Consider the following 25,273-nt stretch of genomic DNA (forward strand, 5'->3'; position numbering starts at 1 on the left):
CTAAATTAATATATACCGTATTTTTCGCTCTATAACACGCACCAGACCATAACACGCACGTAGTTTTTAGAGGAGGAAAACAAGAAAAAAAAATATTCTAAACGAAACAGTGGATGTATTATTTTTGTGGTTCATGCTGTGGCCACAGACTTGTGACAGTGGGGTTTTTAAGCTCCCAGAGCTTAAACCCCACAGATCTGACAATGAGTTTGGAGTAGCCCAATGCAAAAATCCTGAGGATCCATGTGGATCCATGCTTTGTAACCACGTTTTTGCACCACTGCGACCCCAGGCAACAGTGGGTGCGTGATTTTTTTGGTGCAAGATGTAGCCATGGACATGCTATGTGATCTGATGGTGAATTTGGGGTGACCCAGTGCAAAAATCCTGAGGATCCATGTGGATCCGTGCTTTGTAACCTCGTTTTAAGTGGGGAGGGAAGGAAAAGCACTCAAGGGACAAGGAGCATGCATGGGGTGTGTGGAGAAGGATGCTGCTAATAATGCTATTCAGCGAGCTGAGTGGGGAGGAGAGAGGGACAGAGAGCCTGCTTGCTTTTAAGGAGCCAACCAGACAGGAGCCGCTTACCTCTCCTCTCCCGCTTTGCTCCTTTAAAGCAAGCAGGCTCTCTGTCCCTCTCTCCTCCCCACTCAGCGGCTCTTCTCCCGCTTTGCTGTTTCAAAGCGAGCCACAGAGGAGGGAAGGAAGGGGAACCATGGATCCTCTGCTCACGAGTGCAGCAGATCCCCCCCGCCACCCGTAGGCATTCGCTCCATTACACACACAGACATATCCCCTTACTTTCTAGGAGGAAAAAAGTGAGTGTTATGGTGCAAAAAATACGGTAGTTGTTTAGAATTCACATCACTGTCCTCTTTTCCAACCCACAAGCGCATCCTCCGGCTTGAATGGAGATTGCAGCCTGACCACTGAATCCTGTCTTGTCTTCGCAGGAGGATCCCTTCCCATTTCAGCCTGGCCTCTGCTATGTTGCGTTCTCCGCATCTTCTCCAATAGCTTTTGCAAATGAAAATGGAGGAAATGACTTTGTCGGGCCTGGATAACAGCAAGTTGGAGGTAAGTTGCCTCCCTTGAGGCTGAAAGGCTTCTTACAAGGATTTGAAGGGAGCAGTGCCATCAAAGGCAGGCAGAAATTGATGGGTTCGTGAAAAGCCTGAGGTGGAGGACCTGTTCTCCTAGGTACAGAAGTTCATGCCAGTGTGGTGTAGTGGTTAAGAGCGGTAGACTTGTAATCTGGTGAACTGGGTTCGCTTCCCCGCTCTTCCACATGCAGCTGCTGGGTGCCCTTGGGCTAGTCACACTTCTCTGAAGTCTCTCAGCCCCACTCACCTCACAGAGTGTTTGTTGTGGGGGAGGAAGGGAAAGGAGATTGTTAGCCGCTTTGAGACTCCTTCGGGTAGTGATAAAGCGGGATATCAAATCCAAATCCAAACTCTTCATGCAAGCCAGGACTTTAGCCCCAGAGCCTTTCCATCATGAGAGTTGCTGGAAGGATATTAGAAATTGGGATTCCTCCTCCCCTTTTAATAAAGAGACTTCATCCTTTGTATTGATTGTGTGTTGGAAGCACAACCTATTCTGACATCTATTAGGAATATTGATTCATTTTACACGGTCACAGCCTTGCTGCCATTTCTTTTGACTTTGGTGTCCCGGGAATTTAGAATGAGGCTGCACTCACTCTTGTTTCTGTGGGTTACCTCTGAGTAGACTTAACTAGGATTGTATTGCAGTGTAGGCAATTCTGGGTGACCTTTTACGACTGGTTCAAATGACTTGTGTGTTCTGGGGTGTCGAAGTGCAAGCCACTTGCATTTCCTGTCCAACACCTTCCCCTCCGCTTTAAAAAACAGCCATGAAGAACGATTGAAGTCTTCCAGGCAGTGTTTGGATTGTAGGTGCTTCTTGCCTTCTTGAGAACAGAGTTGGGGAGTGAGGGGGGACATGGCTAGTGGAAATCCTCTTAGCAGGATGCAGCAATGTACATTAATTTGGCTTGATAGCTTGGTTGGTAGAGCCTGAAACTCTTAATCCCAGAGTCGTGGGTTTGAGCCCCACACTGGGTGAAAGATCCCTGCATTTCAGGGGGTTGGGCTAGATGACCCTTGTGGCCCCTTCCAACTCTACAATTCCAGAGTGTTTTCTGGGGGCTGAACTCTGGACTGGGATCAGATTCTGAGGCTTAAACCATGGGCAATGGATGCTGCTCCTAGTTCAACCTTGCTCTTGTTCTCTATGGCTCTCACTGGTCTTGGTCTTGGTCTTCTTGCTTCCTAGGCTGTGGCTCATGATATCTATACAGACTTGATTGAGGATGCCTGCCTGGGCTTGTGCTTTGAGGTCCACCGGGCTGTCAAATGTGGCTATTTCTTTTTGGATGACACAGATCCTGAGAGCATGAAGGACTTTGGTAAGTATGTGTTGCAGCCAATCATTCCTCCACCCCCACCCCTTGCCCCTTACCAGAAATCCAGCATAGATTTTTAAAGGGTGCTTCTTTGTTTGGATGCCTTGAGTCTAATCCATGGGTAGGCAAACTAAGGCCCAAGGGCCGGATCTGGCCCAATCGCCTTCTCAATCCGGCCCATGGATTTTTACATGAGTACAATGTGTGCTTTTATTTAAAATGCATCTCTGGGTTATATGTGGGGCATAGGAATTCATTCATTCCCCCCCCCCCCCATATAGTCCGCCCCCCCCAAGGTCTGAGGGACAGTGGACCGGCCCCCTGTGAAAAAGTTTGCTGACCCCTGACTCTAATCCAATTCCATGATTAAATTTCTGCTCATGCATATATTTGATACCATCACAGCTGCCAAAGGTTCATTTTCCATTTTTTAAAGTTACTTCTTTCTCTCTCTCCCCCGCCTTCTAAAGTGAGTGATTTAAGAAGCCACTCATAATGGTGGGCTGCAGAATTTTATGCTTGGGGAAAGGGAGGGTGGTTTAATCCAGACCACAGCGTGGCACATACAAAGAGCAGGGGAACTGCAGAACGGTGCCTGCAGAACGAATTGCTACAGAGGCAATACGTTCCGTGCTGCAAGGAACTTGCATGAAGGGAGCTTGGTGGCAGGATGAGCTTAAAGTCGCCTGGGAAATCTTTTGCTCGAGACTGCAGGATTTAAGAAGAGGGGATCAAAGTGGTTAGGTGAATTAGTGGGGTTCCCCAGCTGGTGCCCCCCCCCACTCCTTTGGATTCAGCTAGTCCCTCCCACTTGAGAAACCATCTCCCATTTCTTCCCTACTCCCAGAAATTGTAGATCAGCCGGGACTGGATATCTTTGGCCAGGTCTACAACCAGTGGAAGAACAAGGAATGTGTTTGCCCAAACTGCAGCCGAAGCATTGCCGCCTCCCGCTTCGCCCCACACTTGGAGAAGTGCCTTGGCATGGGCCGGAACAGCAGCCGCATTGCCAATAGGAGGTGAGGTCTAAGAATCGAAGCCTTGCCGGAAAACCAAACCTCTCAAAATGGTGTTTTGGGTGGCAAAGGTTGTGAGAAGGCCGAGGGTAGGATTTCTGGAAGAAGGAACAAATGCCAAAAATGGGTGAACTTTTGGCTTCTGGTTCATACCAGGTTGTGCATCTCCTGCGCTTAAAACAATGTTTTGATGTCTTTGCCGTGCTGAACTTAAATTCTGCACCGCTAAGCAGCTTACGTGGCATGGCTGGAAAATACAGCCCAGATCAACGCTAGCAAATGCCTGGTCTGGTCTGGAGTCGTAGCTAAGAGCGGGTTCGAATCTTGCCTCTGCCCCTGACCTTCCCAAGTCCAAATGGCCTTGGTAAAGCTGCTGTTTTCTGTCCTGACCCTTCTTTTCTTCTTCTCCCCATCCCCGGTCTTCCATATGGGGATCATTACACAGAATTCAGAGGGATATTGAAAGGGAGTACTGAGGGGTTTTGTGTGAATTGCTATAAACACTCAAAAAGTGTTATAATTGCAATGGCATATTTAAGAACCTGCCGCTGGTGACAAATCAGAAGAAAGTGTGTCTTTGGCCTTCCTTGACTCTGCTTGCTCCATTACACTGTAATTAAAATTCCCTTTTTCGGCAAGAACCCCCTTGCCATGTTGGCATGGGTGTGGGAGCAGTTTCTGGGGCCACGTGCTCAGTTCATGTAGATATTTGCCAGCCTTGCTTGGGGGCTTCACCTCTTTGTGGGATCTGGGAATGTGTCATGGACTACAGCCTTGTGCCTGCGCTTTGCAGAGGAAGACAGTGGTGGGAACACAGGCATTCCTGTTAGTTAACGAGTTGGCCTTCAGACGTGGCCATGTAACTTTCAGGGGAAGTTAATCACCATTAAGTGTCATCTTTGCCATTCAAAACTGCTGCTCAGACTTTTCCTCCTCCCACCGCAAAGCTGTCTAGCTCACTTTCTTTTTTCCTCTTCCTGTTCCTTTTGCTATAGGATAGCAAGCAGTAACAACATGAACAAATCCGAGAGTGACCAAGAAGACAACGACGATATAAATGATAATGACTGGTCATACGGATCCGAGAAGAAAGGTAAGACAAGGAAGGGGTTTGGCGGCATATTATTTATTCTGTTTATAAATAGCATATTCTGTACTGTTTAATGGCTTACAACAATAAAACCTCAAAGGAAAGGGTGTTCAAATAATATGGATAAACCAAGCCGTAACTAGACGAAAACGGGAATGATTTACAGATGGAACAAAAGAAATTCCTTTAGGTGGGCAGCTAAGGCTTTAGAGGAGGGACCGGTCTAACAGATGCAGATGTTGCTGAACCACTACTCCTGCTATCCATGACAATGGACCATGTTAGGGCTGATGGGAGTTGAAGTCTAGCAACATCTGGATGGCCACAGGTTCCCCATAGGCATCTCTGGCCTGTGGGAGCATGTAGCCCAGTTCAAAAGTTGTCCATTTGCATCAGGTGTTTGGCTTTATAAAGAAAGCAGAGAATGGGGGAAATAGCCTGGAAACACTAGACAGAACTGGGTTTGTTCTTTTTTTTTCCAGATTGGTAGGCCAAGGCTTTATCATGTTGAGGAACATCATCATTTGACTTAGAATATCATTGTGCAGCATTCTGTCTACAGTGTTTCCCAAACTTGAGGTCTCCAGCTGCTTTTGGACTACAACGCACATCATCTCTAGCTAGCAGGACTGGTGGTCAGTTATGACGGGAATTATATTCCAGAAACAGATGGAGACCCAAGTTTGGGAAACGCTGGAAGGTTTTGCGGAAAGCATTTGTCAGAACTGGCCCTTGAGCTAACAGAGACTGTGCTTTGTTCTTGGGGTGTTTTGTTAAAATAGTCTTGTCTCTTTTCCTTCCTAGCAAAAAAGAGAAAATCAGATAAGGTAAGACCATCCTTATGCATACTGGCGCAGTTAAATGAGATGTACCTTTTCTAACTTTTTTTTTTGCAAAGAGTGGTCAGTACAGGAGAAAACTTGAAAGACACACATCCCTTATGCATATGAACAGACCTGCTGGTTTCCCTCAACTTTCTCGATCTTAATCTATATATTGCTTGCCGAATCTTGGGAGGGTTGGGGGAGGCTGTTGATGGAGAGGGCTGCATCCTTTGGAATGGCCTGGTGGTAGATTTTACTCACACTTGTTCTGATTGGCAGCTTCTCAGGAGGATCCCCTCCAGCAGCTTGTTGAGTGATTCTGGTCCCCAACTCTGTTGCACAAAGATCCTGTAAATATACTTCTGTGTACCTGGATGCTTCTTTTTAATTTTTTACTGCTAGACAGCGCACCTGCTCTGTTGGTTATGGCAAGGAGTGCTCGGCTTTTGGGGCTTGATAACTTTGGCCATTTGACCACTGCCTTCCTCTGATGTAACTTTTCTTTTCCTTTTTTTAAAAAAATAAATTTTATTAGGGTTTATAGAGAAAAATACATAATTTAATATCAAACATATTTCCCCCTCTTTTTTTTTTTTTTGTCCAAAGCAAGCCTTTAAATACAGTATAAACATAAAGAGAAGGGGGGGGGGGGAGAGAGAAAGAATAAAGAAATAGAAATGGAAAAGAGGTTAAAAGAGAGAGAGAGAGAGAAATAAAATTAGGAAGGTAAGGGACTTCTGATTTTTCATCTCGGCTATATATAAACAAAATTCACTTCACCCACTCCAATATAATACCCAGCAAAGCCACTTTCCATAAACAAATATTATCTTCAATCATCTAATCCAAATGTCATTATTTCTTGTTCTTTTTCACTCCAAAAGCCTACGGGAGTTTTCCAATCTTTTAACAAATGTTAGCAACGACTTTTCCCTGATTAAACATGTCTGTTTTACCATCTCCACTAAGTCCGTTAGTTTTAACAGCCATTCTTCTGTTGCTGGTAACAATGGGTCCTTCCATCTTTCTACATATAAAAGTCTCGGAGCCGTAATCGTATATTGAAGCAAAGTTCCATAGTCCCCTCTGATGACATTTTTCAAAGTTAGCAGTAAGGTTTTTTTTTATTTAAAAAATGACCCTTTGCTGCTCTTCCTCTTTTGTTTCAGAATCCCAACTCGCCCCGACGATCCAAGTCCCTGAAACATAAAAATGGTGAGTGCATTATGTGTGTTGGTTCTCTTCGCTCATTCCCTCCTTACACACCATAGCAGCATTTCCTGGGCTCCTTAAGCATACTTCTCTGTGTTAATTAAAATCTGGCATCCAAGTAGATTGGGGTTGACAGGGAAAGGCGTAGTACGGATAGCCTTTAAATTGGTCTGACGGGTAGGGAGAGCTTTTTTAAAACACACACACACACAAAATTTGGAAGCTTTAAATGGGGCCTAATGGCTATCTGGGATGATGATTGTGTGTGTAGCAGTTCTTTAGACCAGATGCAGATGGAGCCAATGGAAAGAGGGTGTTGCAAAAAATACTTGGGAACAGGCGTTATGCAGGACAGCTCTGAAACCACAATGCAGAATGGGGAACATGCTCGGAGATGCATGATAGCTCAGTTGGTAGAACATGAGACTCCTAATCTTAGAGTCGTGAGTTTGAGCCTCACATTGGGTGAAATATTCCTGTGTTGCAGGGAGTTGGACTGGGTGACCTTTGCAGTCCCTTCCAACTGTATGATCCTATGACACTCAGCCTATCCCTCAACTCAACTTGCCCCTGCATTCCTTCCTAATAAGCCCTCAGTGCTGCCGGGAGAGTGAAATGGGGAGGGGGGAACTTTATGGCCTTCAAGATGTCACTGTACTCTGACACCCACCAGCCACAGCTCGCATGGCCAATGGTCAGTTATGTTGAGAATTGTAGACCAGCAACACCTGGCAGTTGATAGTTTCTGCACCCTTGGAACAAAGTGAGCTTTTTACCTGCGCTGGATGCATATTAGGTTGTGCTTGTGTGTGTGTGTGTTACTATACAAAGATAAAATATACCAGGCATGTCCAACCAGTCAACAGCTTTGCTGAAGTCTCCCCCAAAAAAGCTCAACAAGTTTGGTCAATCCAATGGGTTGTTTTTTTATAGTGCGAGTAGATTGCAGTCTCTTGAGAGTTGGACGTGCCTGAAATATACAAATGAAATTCATGGTTTTGCAACTCAAGTTCTTGTTTTGTGCATTTCCTAAGGTGCATTTCACTATTAATATGCATCCTCTTTTCTTATTTTTCTTTCCCCCCTTCCCTAGGGGAACTGAGTGGTAACTCGGACCCATTTAAGGTGAGTTTAGCTTGTCTCTGTAGCTCTCAACTTCTTGTGTCCTGCTTCAGAGGACTTCAGGAAGACCATAGAGCTGTTCTGCGTAGCTGTCCACTGGGGTCTGAGTGGACTTTCAAGGGCCGCAGTATGGGAGCCACTGTGAATAGAGAATGCCCTTGGAGAATTGGGCCCCAAAAGCAATCGCTCTTATTTGTGTAACCTCTAAAGTGCCTTGGCCTGTGTGTATTCTGTTCCAATAGTATAACAACTCTGCTGGAATCAACTATGAAACGCTGGGCCCTGAGGAGCTCCGTACTTTGCTCACTACGGTGAGTACCAGAGTTTCCTTCTGCCTCTTGCTCTCGTGCACCATCAGCTGCAAGGGTTGCCTGTTAACTATGACTTCTTTGCAATTGGTCGTTGACTGCAATAAAATGACCTGCTTACTATGGCTTCCTACCAGAACCTCTTTTGTGAGCATCCAAGTCAGTGATAGCCGGAGGGCTCGTAACATCTCTTAGCTAAGTCCCACGGTGTGTTCGGTGGATAGATTAGCTATTTGCAACAAAATACTACCTTTAATATTTATTTAGCCCCAGCTCACTTGTTTGTTGGGGTGCACGGAACAGGGAACAGCAGAGGAGGTGGCGACACAGGCAAGGCTCTGTGGGGTTAGGTTTTGAAGCACAAGGTCAGCCTGGATAGCTCAGTTGGTTTAGAGCACAGGGCTGATAAGCAGGTTGCAGGTTCAGGCCCTGTATGGGACAGTGCATATTCCTGCATTGCAGGGGGTTGAACTAGATGATCCTCAGGGTCCCTTCCAACTCTTAAAAGTCTGTGAAGGTTGCCGGAAAGGCCTTGACTAGCAACGTGGAGATGACAGTGGCTGACGCAGGTGTGAAAGAAAGCTGTGTGCGCAGGAATATATATTGATGCACTCTGTGAGCTGCTGCCTGGGGGCCTTGGTGTGGGTCCTCTCAGGTTTCCTTGTTTTTACCCCATGGAATGGTATCGAGCTTGCCAGGGATCATGGCTTTACTCTCTTACCTTTCCCCCTACTCTGAGTGGGAATGTTCCTCCACGTCTGTCTTCTCCAACTCCCAAGTAGGGTTGTTCATAGCTTCCTTAAGACCCGGCTCTGCCCCTTCCATACCTCACAGGGCCGCCTCATGAGAGTTCCCTTGCTTCCAGGTAGGCCATATTGGCTCACCCGTCTCCACATTCCCAATAACTTTCCATCCTCCCTCAGCCCCGCTTGGAGCCACTGTCACTTTTGTCTTTATCCCGGCAATCCTCATGGCATTTCTGAGATCTCTACTTTCATTTAGGGTGCTGCTCCTCAATCTCTGGTGGCAAAAATTGTTCTTACAACCCCCTCCCCCCGTATACTTTTCAGAATGTGTAAAAGTAAGAATCACCTTCCATCAGAGCTCCCTTCCCACCCCCCAATACATATGCGTGAGACACTGTTTTGAGGGCCACCTTGATTTGGAAAGGCCAGAGTGACAACATAAGCAGAGATGAAACAGGTGGCCTCCTCTGAGAGGTGGGCACGTTTGGTTTGCAGGGAAGAGCTAATAAAATCCCTATTCCCCAGTTCTATTATACCACACAGTTAGAGCATTAGTGATATCATGCTTGGCTGAAAGGGGCCAGCCCACTTCTGTCATACTTGGTGGACTTTGATTTGTTCGCTGCTGCATGCTTTTCATTTGTTGACGCCGTATATTTCCTTCTCCGTAGCAATGTGGGGTGATATCTGAGCACACCAAGAAGATGTGTACACGGTGAGAGCAGCCCTTCCTTCTACTTTCTTGAGCCCCATAACCTCTTTCCGTTCCTCTGCCGGTGCAACCGTTCCCAGGTCACAAGGAGAGTGGGAGGTATTCACGACTGCCTGCTTGGGGTGGCTGGGTGGAAGTCCAGGTTAACTGCGATGGATCTGAAAGAACACCCACACCATGATCCGTTCGCTGCCGTTGACTCAGAATTTACGCTCGGGGCCAAAACATGTCCTGAAAGCCGGGGGGGGGGGTGTATTTCACGTTGGATTAGCTGCCTGCACAGGCCGAAGGTGGAAGTGGGAACCTTCCCGACTCTTCAATCTACCCTTGCAACTTGCTGCTTCTGGTTTGCCTGTCCCAACGCACTGCCTGCTGGTCATTTATCAGTAGCTTAAAAGGCAACTAGCTCTTAATGAGTTTGCGGAAGTTTCTTTGCCAGCTTGCTTGGAAGAGACTGGGATTGGCCGCTGAGACCATATAACACCGGTCCTGAAAGACCTACATTGGCTCCCAGTACATTTCTGAGCACAATTTGAAGTGTTGCTGCTGACCTTTAAAGCCCTTAACGGCCTCGGGCCAGTATACCTGAAGGAGCGTCTCCACCCACATCGTTCAACCTGGACACTGAGTTCCAGCTCTGAGGGCCTTATGGTGGTTCCCTCACTGCGAGAAGTGAGGTTACAGGGAACCAGACAGAGGGCCTTCTCGGGAGTGGCGTCTGCCCTGTGGAAGGCCCTCCCATCAGATGTCAAGGAAATAAACAATTATCTGAATTTTAGAAGACATCTGAAGGCAGCCCTGTTTAGGGAAGTTTTAATGTTTGATGTTTTATCGCTTTATTATTTTTAATAATAATATTCTGTTGGGTGCCACCCACAGTGGCTAGGGAAACCCAGCCAGATGGGTGGGGCATAAATAATAAAATTATTATGATTATTATTATTAGTCACCACACATGGCCCAGCAAACAGTTGCTTACAAACCTGCCTTAGTCGTTGTCATAGGACAGAGTCAGACCACTGGGAGCTGTGCAGGAACTGCTGAAAATCTCACTGTATGATTCCTGTAACCAGCAAATTAAGCCCAGTGTTACCACCACCACCCAGTTTCCCCAGAATTATGACTGGCTATGGAAGGATGTTGGCATTGGGCTTGACTGCCTGTCGGGGTGATGGATAACTTCCTCCCCAGATGGCAATGGGTGCCATGTGTTCAGTTGCCAAGTGCCCACTGTAGCGCTTGCTGGTCTGCCGTTTATGCTCCCAGTTGGTGGTTAATTGGGCTCAATGGTATCCATTTAAGCCCAGTGCTGGTGTGCTGCTTCTGATACCTTAACCCTGGTGAAGAGACTGGGAGTTGTCCACCAGTTTGTGTTTCCAACCTCCTTCTACCATGAAAGTTTTGCCTTCGCTTCTCTTGTCAGCCTGAACACTAATGGGTTGGCAAATGTTGGAGTAAGACATAGTTGTATACTACGGCTAAAACCTTATCGGAGAAGAGAGGAAAATCTGAATATCATACAGGAGTGTACAGATCCACAGACCTATGCAGTTGACAGGCAGTTGACATGGTCCGCATGTGTAGCTTTCTGTGCTCAGTGTAGAGTATCCAGGATTGTGTGCACCCCATGCTTTTTATATTTAAAAAGTCCATTCAAATTCTGTGATAAAAATTGGGCAGCTTGTATAAATTATGAAATTAAGCTCTGTGGCTTTTTCTTTATTTTTTAAATTTTTTTATTTTTGCATAACACTGGTGGGAAACCTATTATCCTCCAGACACTGGACTCCAGCTCCCATCAGCCCCAATCAACATGACCAGTGGTCAGGGTTTATAGAAGAAAAAACATCTGAGAGGCCACAGATTCTCCACTTCCGTCACACAGCCATGGAGAGGTTGTGGAAGCCCCATGTCTTTATGAGTAGAAATCCTGGTCAGCATCCTCACTCTGGCTTCTGAGGCTTCAACTGAGATTGCCCCACACTTGCAAGCCTCTTGTTTTGCAGCCGTGAGAGCTACCAACTTGCTTTTAATGAAATACAGCTGAGGTCCAGAAAGTCACTGAAATCAGTGCCCACTTCCCAAATTTGAAATGTTCAAAATACACAGTTCTGGGTTTATTACTGGACCAAGGGGCCTATCTTTTTTTAAGGGATGCTCCTGGTTGTGTGTTTCAGCACCCAAATGAGCCCTTCATATGGCTGGCTTAGTTACTCCATTTCCGGAATAGTGCAAACATTCTTTACGGCAGTCCAAAGACCCACAGAAACAGTTTTGGAAGCGAAATACCGCAGGAACAAAGGGAAAAGATTCCAAGGCAGTCACTGTGCTTTATCCATTTCTGGAATGAATAGCAATCCGTTTAGGAACAGGAAAACCTGTGTTTCTCAGCTTGTGCCTCATCCCTGACTTTCCCCCTTTTCCTGCAGGTCTTTGCGCTGCCCCCAACACACGGATGAACAGCGGAGGTCAGTCAGAGTCTACCTCCTGGGACCCTCTGCGTAAGTGTGATGGGATGGAGGCAGGGCAGGTGTGGTATAGGGAACCCCCCCCCTCCCAAAAAAGTGTCATGTGATTAACACTTAAGTTCAACTGGAAGGACTCTGGAGAAGGACTGTGCTTGCTTTTTAAAGAAAAGCTGAATTCTTCAATGGACATAAATTGAGCATCTTTCTGTAGCTGATTAGCATAATTCTGCATAGGTGGTCAAGGAGAGGCGGCAGGACTGGGAGAAACCTTCCTTGGCTATCCTGCTCTCTTTCGGTCGTAGTTTTGCAGCTGCGAAGCTTGCAGGTGTTTTTTGTCTCCTTTCTTAGTAAACCCACACTCAGTGCAGCGTTTTGTGTTCCTTTGAAACCGCAGAATTCATTTTGTCATGCCTGGAATTTGCTGCCTGGATGGAAGCTAACCTGATCCAGCAGCAGCTCTCGCAAACATGTCTCCTCCTTCATTGGCTACTGTGCTTCAATACGCAGCATGCATTGAGAGCACCCAAATTCTGCATACATTACTCACCTGAATGACCCTTGCATGCATGCATGCTCTCTCTCTCTCTCTCTCTCTCTCTCTCTCTCTCTCTCTCTCTCTCTCTTCCTCTCTGGCGTAACTTCCCTTCTGTTTGCACATGAGTGGAAAGCCAAGAAGTTGCCCTGAAGCCTTACCATCAGCAAGTCATCCTCAGCCTCTAGCCACTCAAGCTTCTGTGATTCCACCCCACGCTGCCCACACATATTACAACTTGCTTTCTCAGTCAGCTAGACAATTTTGTTTTAATGCACTGCACAACATTAGATCACATCCCCGTTACTCTGTATCAGTTAATAACTAGGGACCCTCCAGTCCACGATCATTATTGCAAATTTAAAAATTTCCATTTTACCTGTAAAAGTTGGACCTGATGGGGACGAGCCCTGTGTCAGTCCTAATCTTGGTATGACAACTTTGTTAAGAGTCTTGAAGTGTAAATCAGAAGATTTTGGTCTAGTTCAAGGATTGGGAACCTTTAGGGTCCTCTAGATATCACTAGATTCCTACCTCCTATCAGTCTCAGTGAGCGTGGACTGTGGTCAGGGACAGTGAAAATGGTGGTCCAACAACATCTGGAGGTCCACAGCTTCCCCATGCCTGGTCTAGTCTGTTTCCAGGTGTGACCAGTCAGGTGACCCTGGGGACAAAAAAATTCACTCCCATAGTACCTGGTATTCAGAAAATATACTGCTCTTACACATGGAGGTTCCATTTGGCTATAAGGGTTAAAAGCCATCTATAAGATCCATTAGCCATGAACTCATTCTAATCCTTAAAAAAAAAAGGAAAGCCATCTAAGATAGCTATCTCCTTGAAGTCACACCCATAATGATGCAGTACTTCTGTCTGCAGCCAATAATTAGGGGGCCTGGAATGCTAACGTTGGGAGTTATCTCATCTGCAAAGTGAACGTTTTGCAAAGGTTTTGCAGAATCCTTTCTCTGGAGAAGGCAGTCAGATTGGATGTGAAGGCAAGGAGGAGGAGTGGAGTGTTTTGCTTTGTGACGCTGCCTTGTTTCCTTTTTACTCTCCACGTGGCTTTAAAACCTCAGCTGAGAAGCTGCAGCAGCAGCAGCTGCTGGAGGGCGAGTCACCTTGCTCCTTCAACCCTTCTCATACATCTGCCCCTTTTCCTAGCTCACTTCCCGAGGCAGAAGGAAGTGTGGAGAACGACAGTTTTGACGTGGCGGAAAGTCAAGCCCTCATGAATAGACTGCAGTGGGACGGATCTTCAGATATCTCGCCTTCTGACTCGGCTTCATCGAAAGCAAGTAAGAATCGGACGGGGTGCCCAGTTAGAGCACGGCATAAGTTGGTGATGGACTGGGCTGCCATTAGTGCTGGGATGGCATGTTCTTTGTGCCTTTTCTAAAACAATCTTCCCCAAGAACCTTTTACAGTGGTATATCGGGTTACGAACTTAATTCGTTCCGGAGGTCCGTTCTTAACCTGAAACCGTTCTTAACCTGAGACGTGCTTTCACAAATGGGGCCTCCCGTGCTGCCACATGATTTTTGTTCTCATCCTGGGGCAAAGTTCTTAACCCAAGGTACTTCTTCCGGGTTAGCGGAGTCTGTAACCTGAAGCATATGTAACCTGAAACGTATGTAACCCGAGGTACCACTGTACAAAGTGTTGTCAACAGAGGAAAGTGTCTATGAAACATACCAGAGGCTTAACGGGCACTTGCCTTCTTCTCCACCTCAGGTACAAACAACTCAGAGTCCCGGAAAACCAAAAAGAAGAAACCGCACATGAGCCTGGTAGGAGGTGCTCCAGGAATGAGCTCCAGCAAGAAGAAACTGAAGCCGAAGCAGCTTGCACCTCCCACCCCCAGCCTTTACGACGACATCAATTGAATAATGCTGGGACGAGGATAAAGAAAACAGGGAGGTGGGGAGATGCCCCGGAACCCCGTCCGACCAAGTTCGCGGGAAAGGAGCAGGACTGTCTCCTCTCAGGCACACCTTTTTATGAACTGTGAAGAGAGTTGGCTGCATGTCTCCCTTTTCCTCCCAAGCCTCCAGCACACATTGCACAGCCCTTTGTGTCCACTGGATGTGAGAACGAAAGGACCGGACTGCTTTTGGTGCAGTGGGCACCCACCTCTTCCGGGGAAAAGCGGGGGGGGGGGGGGTGTTTTGAGGCGGGGCCTTGAAGATGAGTGACTCCGTCAGCCAGGGAGTCGCTGTTCTCTTTCCTCCCCCACCCCACCCCCGTCCCCGTTTCAACACGTCTATTTATTGTGATGTTAGTGGATGTTCAATCATGACTATATATACGGTGGCATTGTATCACTTCGCAACCCTGGAGACTGACTGGGCGGGGTGGGGTGGGGTCGGCCTGCAGCCTTTTGGGCCTGGTTTGCAAGAGAATTAAAGGGTCTCTGGGGGGAAATGGAGAATGTCTGTTGCGCTTCAGTGCCTGCCCTCCCTTCTCGAGAGCCTCTGCTCCAAAACGGAGCCTCCTTTCCATCGTGCGAAGGGGGCACCAGATCATGAACCTGCCTCTGAGCTGCTGCGGCGGCGCTCCGTTGTTCAAAAGGCTGTCTCCGTGGCTGCTGTATCCCTCTTGCTCCCCCCAAGCAGGAATAATGCTCTTGCCGCAGAGAGCAGTCCTCAGACATCTGCACAACCTGAGCAAACTGGGATGGAGGCCGAAGAGAGGTTTGGTCTTGTGTTGCTGCTGTCACTACTGCCAAACGGTGTCTGCTTCCCTGCCAAATGGCATTTCCAAGACTGTGTATGAAGCAACATGATGAATGGCTTTGATGATGTGGGCAGTCTCTCCCGGCGATGCATGTCAGGAAGCTGGCGCAGCTGTTTGCTTCCTAACTCTTCCTATACTGGGCACAAACCTACGTTTTGCCCAACCCTGGTGAGCCAATACCATAAGATTTGCAATGCTTTAGACATACTCCGTATGCAGGTATGAATCTCCGTACAGCCCTAAAAATTGGCTGTAAATTTAGAATAGTTGGTTGTTGCTTTTTTTAATTAAAAAAAAAATGGCTCTGCTGTTTAACATCCCCCAGAAGATGTTAATGAAGGTCAAGCACAGGAGGGGCAGCGCTGCCTTCCCTACTGTGGCCTGTGTGGGTCTGTAAATCTAAACAAAACCTTGCTGGAGTATTAGAGCCAATCTAAGTGTGCCTGGGTGGGGCAGTAGAAGAGATGGGAGGGAGGTTGAATACTCTTAAGTGAGTACTTCCACCGCTCTCTCCCCATCTACATAAACCTCCCTTCCACCTCAATCCTGGCCTGAATTCTATTCCTTCTGTAAGCAGGTGCAGTTTTTAAAACGCCAGAAATCATGGTGGTCCTAGATGGAAACTTGAAATTGCAAAGTTGATTCTGGAAGGTGGAGTGTTGCTGGTTTTCATTGTGTCTCTGTGCTTCTCTCTTTTCCGGAATTTTGACAAGACTTAGAAAAGGGCATGTGCTGCCCAATAAGTTTTGTGCAAGCCCGGTCCTTCCACCCCCAGCTTCTGAACATGCTTAAAGGGAATTTCTCGTGTATTCTTCTTCCCTTTCCTCTATTCCAGAGAATGCAAATATGTGTGTGTTGGGGGGGGGGGGGAGAGACTAAGATTTTCCTCCCATAACTCTGTTCTGTTGCAGCTACGCACATGCCTGCTTCAGCACAGCGATGTCTGCTGCTGATGCTGGTTTTTCAGGACTGAGCCTTTCGAACCTTTTCCTCCATTCTCACAGCAGCTGAAAAAGCCAGTTGGGTTGCAGATGAAAGTCCGCCTTTGCCACGGCTAAAATTCATGGGCTCAGTTCTGTAAGGAGAGGCTTCTCTGAGTAATCACTTACTACAGTCCCGAAACAGAAAACTTTTCAGATGTTCAGCTGTTTGGAGGGTCTCCGAAGAGCCTTATGTCTTCTTGCTTCCTCCTTAGTTTCTCACACTTTTCCTGCCTGTGAGGGCCCAAATTGTGGCAGCTGTGTTTCCCTACATTGCAGCATGAATGCTGAATCTGCAGTCACTGAACAGGAGTGTGTGACTGATGATGTTCAGCATGTCTGGAAGTAGAGGTAGCCTACTCAGCAAGTTAACGCCATTTTTAGTTTTCTCTCTCTTTCCCCACCCCTTGCTCCTCTTCACTTTGCTTCCCTAGGCAAAAGGTACAAGGTATGCAAGGACTATTCAAAGGATGAGGCAAGTTTTTGCCCCACATGGAGCAAGAACTCCATGTTATTTAAAGGTAAATAACATGACTTGGAGCTCTACCAGCTGAATTGTACAGTTCTTTTGTCTTGAAGGGATGGATCCTGCACCACAACCAACCTTTTTTTTTATTTTAAAGGTCACCTGTTTTCTTCTATGGCAGTCTGCACTCCCCCATCATTAGAAACCAATGCTTCATGTTGTGCTTTAGCAAATGTTTTTGAAAACATGACTTGACAGCCTGTGCTATGCAGGCAGTGATCAGCCTTGCACCCGCTTCTGACTTAATTAGTTGAACCGAATCATATCTTTCCAGGGAGAAATAGGAAGGAAGAAGAAGAGGTAGACTTTTATTCAAACCAGGATCAGTTACCTTCTCTATGCCTGGCAACCAGTTGCTACCCCATTAAAATTATGTACCTGTAAAACTGAAGCGGCGCAAAAGTGGCCAGATTGAGGGAAAGGGAAGACCCCTGCTCAGCCTCCATGGTTGCAACTGAACCCTTTGGGATCATGTTGCAGATAACCTAGGAAGTGTAGCATCTGGGGAATTTTGAACGTTAACTGAGGGAGGGGTAGGGTGGGGGAAGACCTAGGTCTTTTTATATGTGGCTCTGTATCTGCACTTGCACCCTTTAATTTTTTTAAGGTAGGCCTGTTTCACTTGAAGAAGAAAAAAAACAAACCCGTGTATTCTATCATGAGTGGACTGTTGAGAGGTTTTTAATTTGTTGATGATGATGTACAAACTGCACCTATGTGATATCTTTGAACATGTGCAGAAATCATTGGAGTAAGTACTGTACTGTGGTCTCTGAATTATTTTTTAAAACTTGTTTTGTGTATGTAATCTCAGCTTGTACAGGTAGGTAGCTAGATTTTTTTTAAAAAAAACAACCCTGTCAAATCTGTATTTTTTTTCTGCCCATCCATGGATTGCGGAATGCCTGTGTAAATAAACTGCAACTCTGCTTGGTATTTGAGCCACAGGCTGTTCTTTGTTGTTTAGTCAATTAGTCTTGTCCGACTCTTCGTGACCCCATGGACCAGAGCACACCAGTCTTCCACTGCCTCCTGGAGTTTCGGCAAATTCATGTTGGTTGCTTCGAGAACACTGTCCAACCATCTCGTCCTCTGTTGTGCCCTTCTGCTTGTGCCCTCAATCTTACCCAACATCAGTTTTTTCCAGAGAGTCTTCTCTTCTAATGAGGTGGCCAAAGTATTTGAGCCTCAGCTTCAGGATCTGTCCTTCCACTGAGCACTCACGGTTGATTTCAGAATGGATAGGTTTGATCTTTTTGCAGTCCATGGCTGTCCTTAGTTCTGTTAAATTGTTGCTTTCAATGCCTACTCAATCCTCATCTTGAGAGTAGTGTTGAATCAGATCTTCTGTTGAAACCAGAGGGCTTTTTGCATTTACAAAAATGCAATTTTGGACAGCACCTGAAAGACTTGAGTGTGAGTGTGTGAGTCTAAAATAATCTAATTGTCAAAAGGCAGGCATAAGCACATTGTGAACTCTCAAGAAGCTACAGAGCAACAGCTTTGCAGGGTTGGGGAAGAGATGAGTGCGCCTCAAAGCTCCTGCTCCCTCTCAAAAGCTAGAGTAAATCGCAGGAGCAAGCATGTATGTGCTAACTCAGAGTGCTGTCCAACTCCCAGAATGTTTAGCTTTTCTTGAAACAAAATTTGGAGTCTACATAGAGCACACAATCTTGCTGTAAGGCTAGTAGTTCTGGTTGGGTGTTGCAAGATTACTCCCATTATCTCTGAGTGCTGGCCATGCTAGCTGGGACTGATAGGAAGCAAGCAGGTAGAGAACCACAAGTTAGGCACCCCTGTTTTAGACTGTAGATCAGGGATGTCCATCCAACAGGTCGATCACAATCTATCGATCAATTGTGGGGCGTCCCTGGTCGATCCTGGTCCCCCAAAAACAAAACAACTTTGCTGAAGCCTCTCCCCCCCCCAAAAAAAAGCTCAACAACTTTGGTCAAGCCAATGGGTAGATCACTGCCATTTTTTTATAGTGGGAGTAGATAGCAGTCTTTTGGGAGTTGGACATGCCTGGTGTAGATCATGTAGCAAAGCTGTTCTGAATTTGGTGGTGTGAAAAGCCTATATATGAAGAGTACAGTGGTACCTCGCAAGACGAATGCCTCGGAAGACGAAAAACTCGCAAGACGAAAGAGTTTTTCGTTTTCTGAGTTGCTTCGCAAGATGGATTTCCCTATGGGCTTGCTTCACAAGACGAAACGTCTTGCGCCTTTTTTTTTTAAACCGCCAATGCATTCCTATGGGAAACAGTCAATACACAGTGGTGCTTCGCAAGACGAAAAAATTCACAAGATGAAAAAACTCGCAGAACGAATTAATTTCATCTTGCGAGACACCACTGTATATAAAATTTGGGTATGAAAACTTCCCAGCTCCAGCAAAAGCCCTTTTAAGCAAGTAAATAACTGGGCATACATATGTAGAACACCAAAGACTGGGGGGGGGGGGGGCAGGGGGAAGAGTCCAACCTCCCCCAATTTACAAAAAGCTTCCCTGCCTAGTCATTTAGAGGCAATGCTTAATTGTCACAGGTAGTTACTCAGATGCCTGTTTTTATTTTCCTTCCTTATTTTCCTTCATCTTAAAGCAGATTTGAACAAACTCCACAGAAGAAAACACAACGACATAAAATCTGCATGGATTTTTATAATACATTTCACACAGTGGATGTCAAGCGCAGGTTTAACTTAAAAGAATGATTTCTGACAACTTTTAATAAATGCCTTGATTTTAAAAGCTAGATCAGTGGTACAAATACTAGAGATTGATTCTGAGGAGTGGGAAATTACTTGGCACTGATAATTACCATCGGAAATATCTGAAGTTGGTTATTCAGTTCCAACTGTTAGGTTAGCAACCATGAGGCCTGAAATTTAATTAGCTCCCCCAACTCCCTCCACTTAAGAGACAAGTTGTGGGATTTAAAATACTTTAGCAAGCTCAAAGAGAAGTCGCCTACAACCTAGCGGAGAGGGGTGTAATGATTACATTTACCAGTCCTGGTCTTTTATGTCTTCGATGTCAAATCATCACCTCTGACACAGAAGACAAGGGAAATTCAGCTTGCTTGTCTTCTATTTGAAGCCCTCTCTGCCAATGACAGTGAATTCCAAGGAGATACATGTGGTTTCAATACTTGTAATTCAACCTGGTTAACCCCCAAGTGCTGCCAATATTCTTCCTGTAGACAGTTAAGAGGCAAACCATGCAAGCGTCTTGGTTACTAATGGCATTCTGGATCATAATCCTTGCAGAGTGTGCACATGCAAATGGCCCTCTTTGGAGAGGGCTCTTCTTTTCTACAGCACAGGGGTAGTGTGAGCATCTCGACGGAGTCCGTACAGTAAGAAGTGGGCAGGTGTCTTCAGAACATAGTTCAAGGTGCATGTATCTTGGCAAGGTGGGAGGGGAGAAGGCAGGTGTCTCACTAGTTCACAGTGCGTCACTGTGTAACTACCATGTAATTAGTGGCGGTGAAATGGAGAGAAGCATGAGCCCAAAGATCATTCCATTCATGCTTTCCAAAGCAGTAGCAGCAGCAAACTAAACAGGCAAATGCTTAGGTGGAGAGCCCCTTTCCTCTATTGCGGGGCTCAGAAGTCTTAAGAGCATAAGGGACAGGAACTGTACTTCAGTACAAATGGGTTCTCTACGATAATCATCACCAAGTTCCAAGTCCTAGTAGCTGTGGAGGAGAATGTGGCAGCCAAATCTCTCTTTGAGGCCTGGAAGCCGGACGACAGCAAGGCAATGCTTCTGACAGCTGAAAGGATTCTATCCTGAGAGTAGGGGGAGATCAGAGCAAACACCTGTGGCCCTGCTCTCTTCTATACTTGTATCGTTCCCCTCTTCTAGAATCACTCTTCAAAGATACCCAAATGCTGTAGCGATAGAAAATGTAGAAATTAAGTACAATTTTTCAACTCAAAGGTTTTGTGGAGCTCTAACCTCCATCAGCGGGGAATTCTGGATAAGAGCTTCATATGTCCCTCACAGGGTATGAATGAGTGGAAGTATGAAACAGAGAGCACTCAAGATTTGGCAGCTAAGGCCACTCCCTCCTTCCCCATGGCTGCTCATCGTCCATACATCCCGAAAACAAGGAAACTAAAAAAGACAGTCGCCCCAACCAAGGAAATGGTGGCCGGGGCTGTGAATAACTGCCGGTAGTTGATACGGAAATACCAGATGACCGCCAGCATCACCACAAAAATGGGAATCATCAGGTTGCCCATGCTCAAAGTGATACCGCCAGCTTCCGATGGTGCAACCACTGGGTCAGGCATGGCGGAGGTAGCAGTCTGAGAAAGATGACAGTGGATTACGCAATTGTCCAGGATATTGAGAGAGCGAAGAGTCCGTGCCTGGTCCTGGAGAAGCTGGCCCTGGTATATAAACTTCATCTGATTCTCCCGGCCTGGGAAGTACTTGCTTTGGAGAGAAAAACAAGGAAATGAACATCTAGGTCAAAGAGAGAGGGAGGGAGGGAATACTGATGGGACTGCTTTTAAATGGGTGTTCTGGCAGAGACTGAGGAGAGTTGTAGTACAAAATACCTGCAGGGCATCCCAACCACTTTGTAGGCTAATAAACTACACGCAACTCTTGCCATTGTCCTACCCACCCACCCACCTGCAAAGCTTTCTTTGAAGCTTTCCCACTCTTTGGAAACATTTTTTGTTCATCTCCCACCCCCACCTTCAAATGCGTAGTGCTGTTTTTTAAAGGTCAGGTGAAAGATTCAGCTCAGCAGACTGCTGTGCAACATGCTTCATGCCATTCAAAGTGAATAGGGTTCATCTGCTAGCGCTGCTCACAGCTGCATATAATGCATTGGTTCCTTATAATCAGTATGCCAGAACCACCCTCCACTAGTCTCCTTTGGACAGAACTTCTTTATGTGCAAAACTAAAACTTATTTCACAATACTGAATAAAGTATACAAAAAAATGTCAGCCATAAGTATCCAAGACAGCATTTACCTGCATGATCCTCTACATTATTCTTTCTCATTGTATTGTGTCATCCATATTACAGTAGAATCATAGAACTGTAGAGATGGAAGGGACCCTAAGGGTCATCTAGTCCAACCCCCTGCAGTGCAGGAATATGAACTAAAGCATTCACGACAGATGGCGATATGATCTCTGTTTAAAACCCCGCCATGAAGGAAAATCCACAACCTCCCGAGGGAGTCCGTTCCACTGTCGGAGAGCTCTTACGTCAGAAAACTATTCCTGATGTTTAGTTGGAATCTTCTTTCTTGTAACTTGAGCTAAAGGTATTTTTATGCACATTTTAATGATCAGTGACTAAAGATTTTGAGATGTTGCATCCTGTTTATCAAACCTTTTCTTATCAATGGTTTGAACACATGTATAGATGATGTACTTGTGCAAGTATTTATTTTGGCTTTCAGTTGTTTAGTATTGTTGACAACATATGAGACAAACCATTTTACTTACTTGCTTCAACTGCAAATAAACCAGGTTGCATGTTACTCACTGTTAATATGTGGACACAACACTTTGGACGTGCATATTTGATTCATATTCAACACCACTCACCTCTTGAGGATGCCAATGGTGTCTTCTGGCTTCACAATGGCCACCTCCTCTGTGTCATTGAGGAATTTGAGGCGCACCTTGATAAATCCTGGGTTTGGTTCACTCTCCTCCATGACAGGCACAGCTTGTGGAACTCTCTGGTTCTCTTGGGAATCAGCAGCAATAGAAAAGGTCCTTTGGGACAGGCCCTGAATGTCCAACAGACGGTCTAAGGTCGCATCTGAGCTACTGCTGCTGTCTCCTTGCTCAACTGCGGGACCTGCATCAGAAGCAGGGCCCTCTTCTGCCTTCTCTTCAGCCCCTTCTGCAGCACCTTGGGGCTCCGACTGTTCTGACACCGAGTTCCCCACGTAGCGTTCGATGGGGCTCAAGTGGATCACTGCTGAATCTCCAGTAGCCACAACCGTTCCCAGAAGATGGCTGCCACCATCCGCCACATATGTGGATAGCCAGGCCAGGACCAAGGCCATGATAAGGACCACGACGCCAGCCACAACAGTGACTTCATCCCCCACACCTTCAATGATGGTCACTTCAAGGGGCTCCATCTCTTAGCTTTAGAGAACGGGGGAGCAACAAGGATAGCAGTTCTGGCCTTGACAGCAGAGGGAAATTCAGATGGCATCTGATTAGGATTTCAGTCCCATGTCTCACTGCAGTTTTTAATTAAGGAGAAAGAGAGAGAGTGGTTTTTACCCCTGGTTTTACCCACTGTTTTCAGTTTTCCTGTTTCTCTGAATGTTACATAAAGTAGGCATCAAAGTCAGAGAGGCACAATTCATAGTTCTCAACCTAGTCCTGTGAGATTTAGCCCCTACCTCAGGCATGACCTCAAGGAGCCTTGGGCAAGTTGCAATCTCAGCCTCAGTTCTCCAGTGGTAAAATGGGAATGAAAGGGTGTTGCAAGGATAAACAAGACAATGTACAAAATGCTTTACAATCTGTACAAAGATGGATTGACGATATATACTTAGTGAGAAAGAGGATCTAGAAAACAGAGCAGTTAACATTTCATGCTGGTGCACACTATCTTTCCAACAAATCATCAGATTTCTGAAGACCTATGTTTCTTTGTATTCCAACAAATCTTTTTTTAATTTACCAGCTTTGTACATGTTATCAGGAGTAAGATATCAAGCAGCCAAAATTTATATGACTTAAGGGCATATTTATAGGGACTAGGTTTATTTCTTACTTACTTACTAAGTGGGATTTAGATCTAATATTTGTAATAGAAGCCAAAACTTGTAGGCTGAAGCCTTCGTTATCCTACTAGATTGTAACCTAAGACCTTCACATCCTCTTGCCTGCTAGCCTCCCTGTCCAATATTAAAAAATAAAACTGCCTCCAGGTTAAGAGAAGTTTCCATTTGCAGAACCAGTTTGTGACGCAGAACTATGTCTTCATGGAAGCGCCTGGGGAAGATTAGTTCACAGAAGTACATTACATTGCTCTGTGCGGGTTGTACTGGTTTTCAATAGATTTTCAGCCCAATTCAAGGCAGTACTTTTGATCTATAATGTCTTAAAATGTCAATACAGTGAAGAAAGCAGATTACTTGGGGAAAAGAGACAGCTATGACTGAGTATGCTTTCCTCAGTCTCGGTTTTGTTACTGACCTTATAATAGCAACCCAATGCACAGAAACTAAGCAAGTGAAGCAATTCCCACTACTTATCTCCATGCCAGAAAAAAATATATTTAATTTCCTCTTGTCCAGTTGATGTTAAAAGGGGCGGGAGGTGGGGAGTGGCAGAGATATACTCCCCTCTATCTCATTAGGATTTTTAAGATTGATCCAGACCACCCCCTTATCCAATGATGGGAAAAATACATGTGACAGGCAAGAATTAGCCTCCTGCCATTGACTTTGATGGCCTGATGGGGAAGTAGCCACAGTAAACAAAAAACTGGGGCACATTAAGTTTCCACTGATAAGGGAGGGAGCAAGGAACCAACGACTTGGCATGACATAAGCACTCCATATAGTCCTCCTATTTGCACGATATAGCACAGGTGATTTCCATGTCCTCCTTGGCCCCCAAGGAAGTGTATGCTAGCTGAGAGCTTTTATGTTTTGCCCAAGTGCCTCAACCTGCCTTTTGCTGGGTTCCTGCTTCTCCCTTCTACGAAGCCTTCAAGGAGCCTGTCCTCAGCTCCTGTCTTTTAGCCTTGCTCTGATCTTCCCCATCACCTTTGATCCAGTCCCAAGTTTCAGCAAGATTCGTCTCCCGGGTATTAACTTCTATGGGCATTGCCCCTGCCCGATGCCCCCCCCCCCCAAGGTTTCCTTCTCCATTCCGTTCTGCCTCTTAGGCTTCTCCATGAGCTTTGCTTCCCAAAGTTAAAAACAAAACAAACAGCCCACTAGGCGGGGGGGGGGGGTGCTTGGGGGGAGGGACGTGAAGCCTCGCCAGTGCAAAGGGAAGCAGCTTCGGGGCCGCGCGAGGTGACAGAAAGGAGGCAGGGCGAGGAGGAAGCGGGGCCAAAAAGCAGCGTGAAAACGAAAAGAAAAGGTCCCGGGGCAGAGGAAACGCTGCCCGAAAGAGGGGCGGAAAGTTCCGACATTTCCGCGGGCAGGAAAGCGCAGGCAAGGGCGGAGAGGCGCCGAGGGGAAGGCGGTCCGGCCGAAAGGGCAGCAGCAGCAGCAGAGCGGGGAGCGGGCAGCGCTCGCAACCGGGAGGCGCCGAGGGACTTCCCGGGGGGGAGAAGCGGAAGGACCCGCTTCACAGGGGTCTCGGCCCCGGAGCGTCAAGCTGGGGGCCCGCCGGGAACCTGTCACTCACCTGCCCGAGAGCCCTTTCTTCCCCAGAGGAAACGGTTACGTCACTAACGCCCGCTGCTCACGTCACTTCGAGGCGCGCGGGGTTGCCAGGATGGAAGGCCGCGGTTGCTATAGCAGCGGCTGTGGAAGGGAATGGGTGACGTGTATATTTCGCGTCCAAGGGGTACATTTATCGTTTTATATACTGTACTATCTAGCTATGAGA

The 25,273-nt window shown here is 46.4% G+C and overlaps 2 protein-coding genes across 7 annotated transcripts in view; one reads left to right on the forward strand and one right to left on the reverse strand.

Annotated features, from left to right (window-relative positions):
* ATXN7L3 (ataxin 7 like 3) overlaps nt 1–17,636 on the forward strand; it is a 29,544-nt gene extending 11,908 nt beyond the window's left edge. For 4 of the 5 annotated variants that reach the window (XM_083409070.1, XM_083409071.1, XM_083409072.1 and 1 more), the window contains exons 2-13: nt 954–1,077; nt 2,299–2,431; nt 3,276–3,447; nt 4,440–4,537; nt 5,339–5,361; nt 6,528–6,573; nt 7,664–7,695; nt 7,935–8,003; nt 9,418–9,461; nt 11,888–11,959; nt 13,623–13,756; nt 14,193–17,636. In XM_083409070.1, coding sequence (XP_083265196.1) covers nt 1,027–1,077; nt 2,299–2,431; nt 3,276–3,447; nt 4,440–4,537; nt 5,339–5,361; nt 6,528–6,573; nt 7,664–7,695; nt 7,935–8,003; nt 9,418–9,461; nt 11,888–11,959; nt 13,623–13,756; nt 14,193–14,344 — 1,026 coding nt within the window. In that variant the 5' untranslated portion in view covers nt 954–1,026 and the 3' untranslated portion in view covers nt 14,345–17,636. The remainder of the gene's footprint in view (nt 1–953; nt 1,078–2,298; nt 2,432–3,275; nt 3,448–4,439; nt 4,538–5,338; nt 5,362–6,527; nt 6,574–7,663; nt 7,696–7,934; nt 8,004–9,417; nt 9,462–11,887; nt 11,960–13,622; nt 13,757–14,192) is intronic. The other variant, XM_083409074.1, reaches the window with a different exon arrangement.
* A 1,705-nt stretch (nt 17,637–19,341) lies between these two features.
* On the reverse strand, nt 19,342–25,186 carry TMUB2 (transmembrane and ubiquitin like domain containing 2). 2 transcript variants are annotated; one of them, XM_083411036.1, is made up of 3 exons: nt 25,070–25,186; nt 22,283–22,935; nt 19,342–21,146 (listed from the first exon to the last, which is right to left on the reverse strand). In XM_083411036.1, exons 2-3 carry the CDS (start codon nt 22,828–22,830, stop codon nt 20,792–20,794), a joined length of 903 nt encoding a protein of 300 aa, XP_083267162.1. In that variant the 5' UTR covers nt 22,831–22,935; nt 25,070–25,186; the 3' UTR covers nt 19,342–20,791. The 2 variants fall into 2 exon arrangements, with proteins under 2 accessions (XP_083267162.1, XP_083267163.1); XM_083411037.1 differs by having other exon boundaries at nt 24,383–25,088.
* Between the last annotated feature and the right edge of the window lie 87 nt (nt 25,187–25,273).

This window comes from Podarcis tiliguerta, assembly GCF_965153285.1.
Source record: "Podarcis tiliguerta genome assembly, chromosome: 13".
In the NCBI taxonomy this organism is placed as follows: Eukaryota; Metazoa; Chordata; class Lepidosauria; order Squamata; family Lacertidae; genus Podarcis; species Podarcis tiliguerta.

Excerpts from the sequence above, each read along its gene's own strand:
- TMUB2 (XM_083411036.1), bottom strand. The coding sequence starts at position 22,830 with ATGGAGCCCCTTGAAGTGACCATCATTGAAGGTGTGGGGGATGAAGTC. Across the intron at positions 21,147-22,282 it reads ACCATTGGCATCCTCAAGAG|CAAGTACTTCCCAGGCCGGG; the intron begins GTGAGTGGTGTT and ends TTCTCTCCAAAG.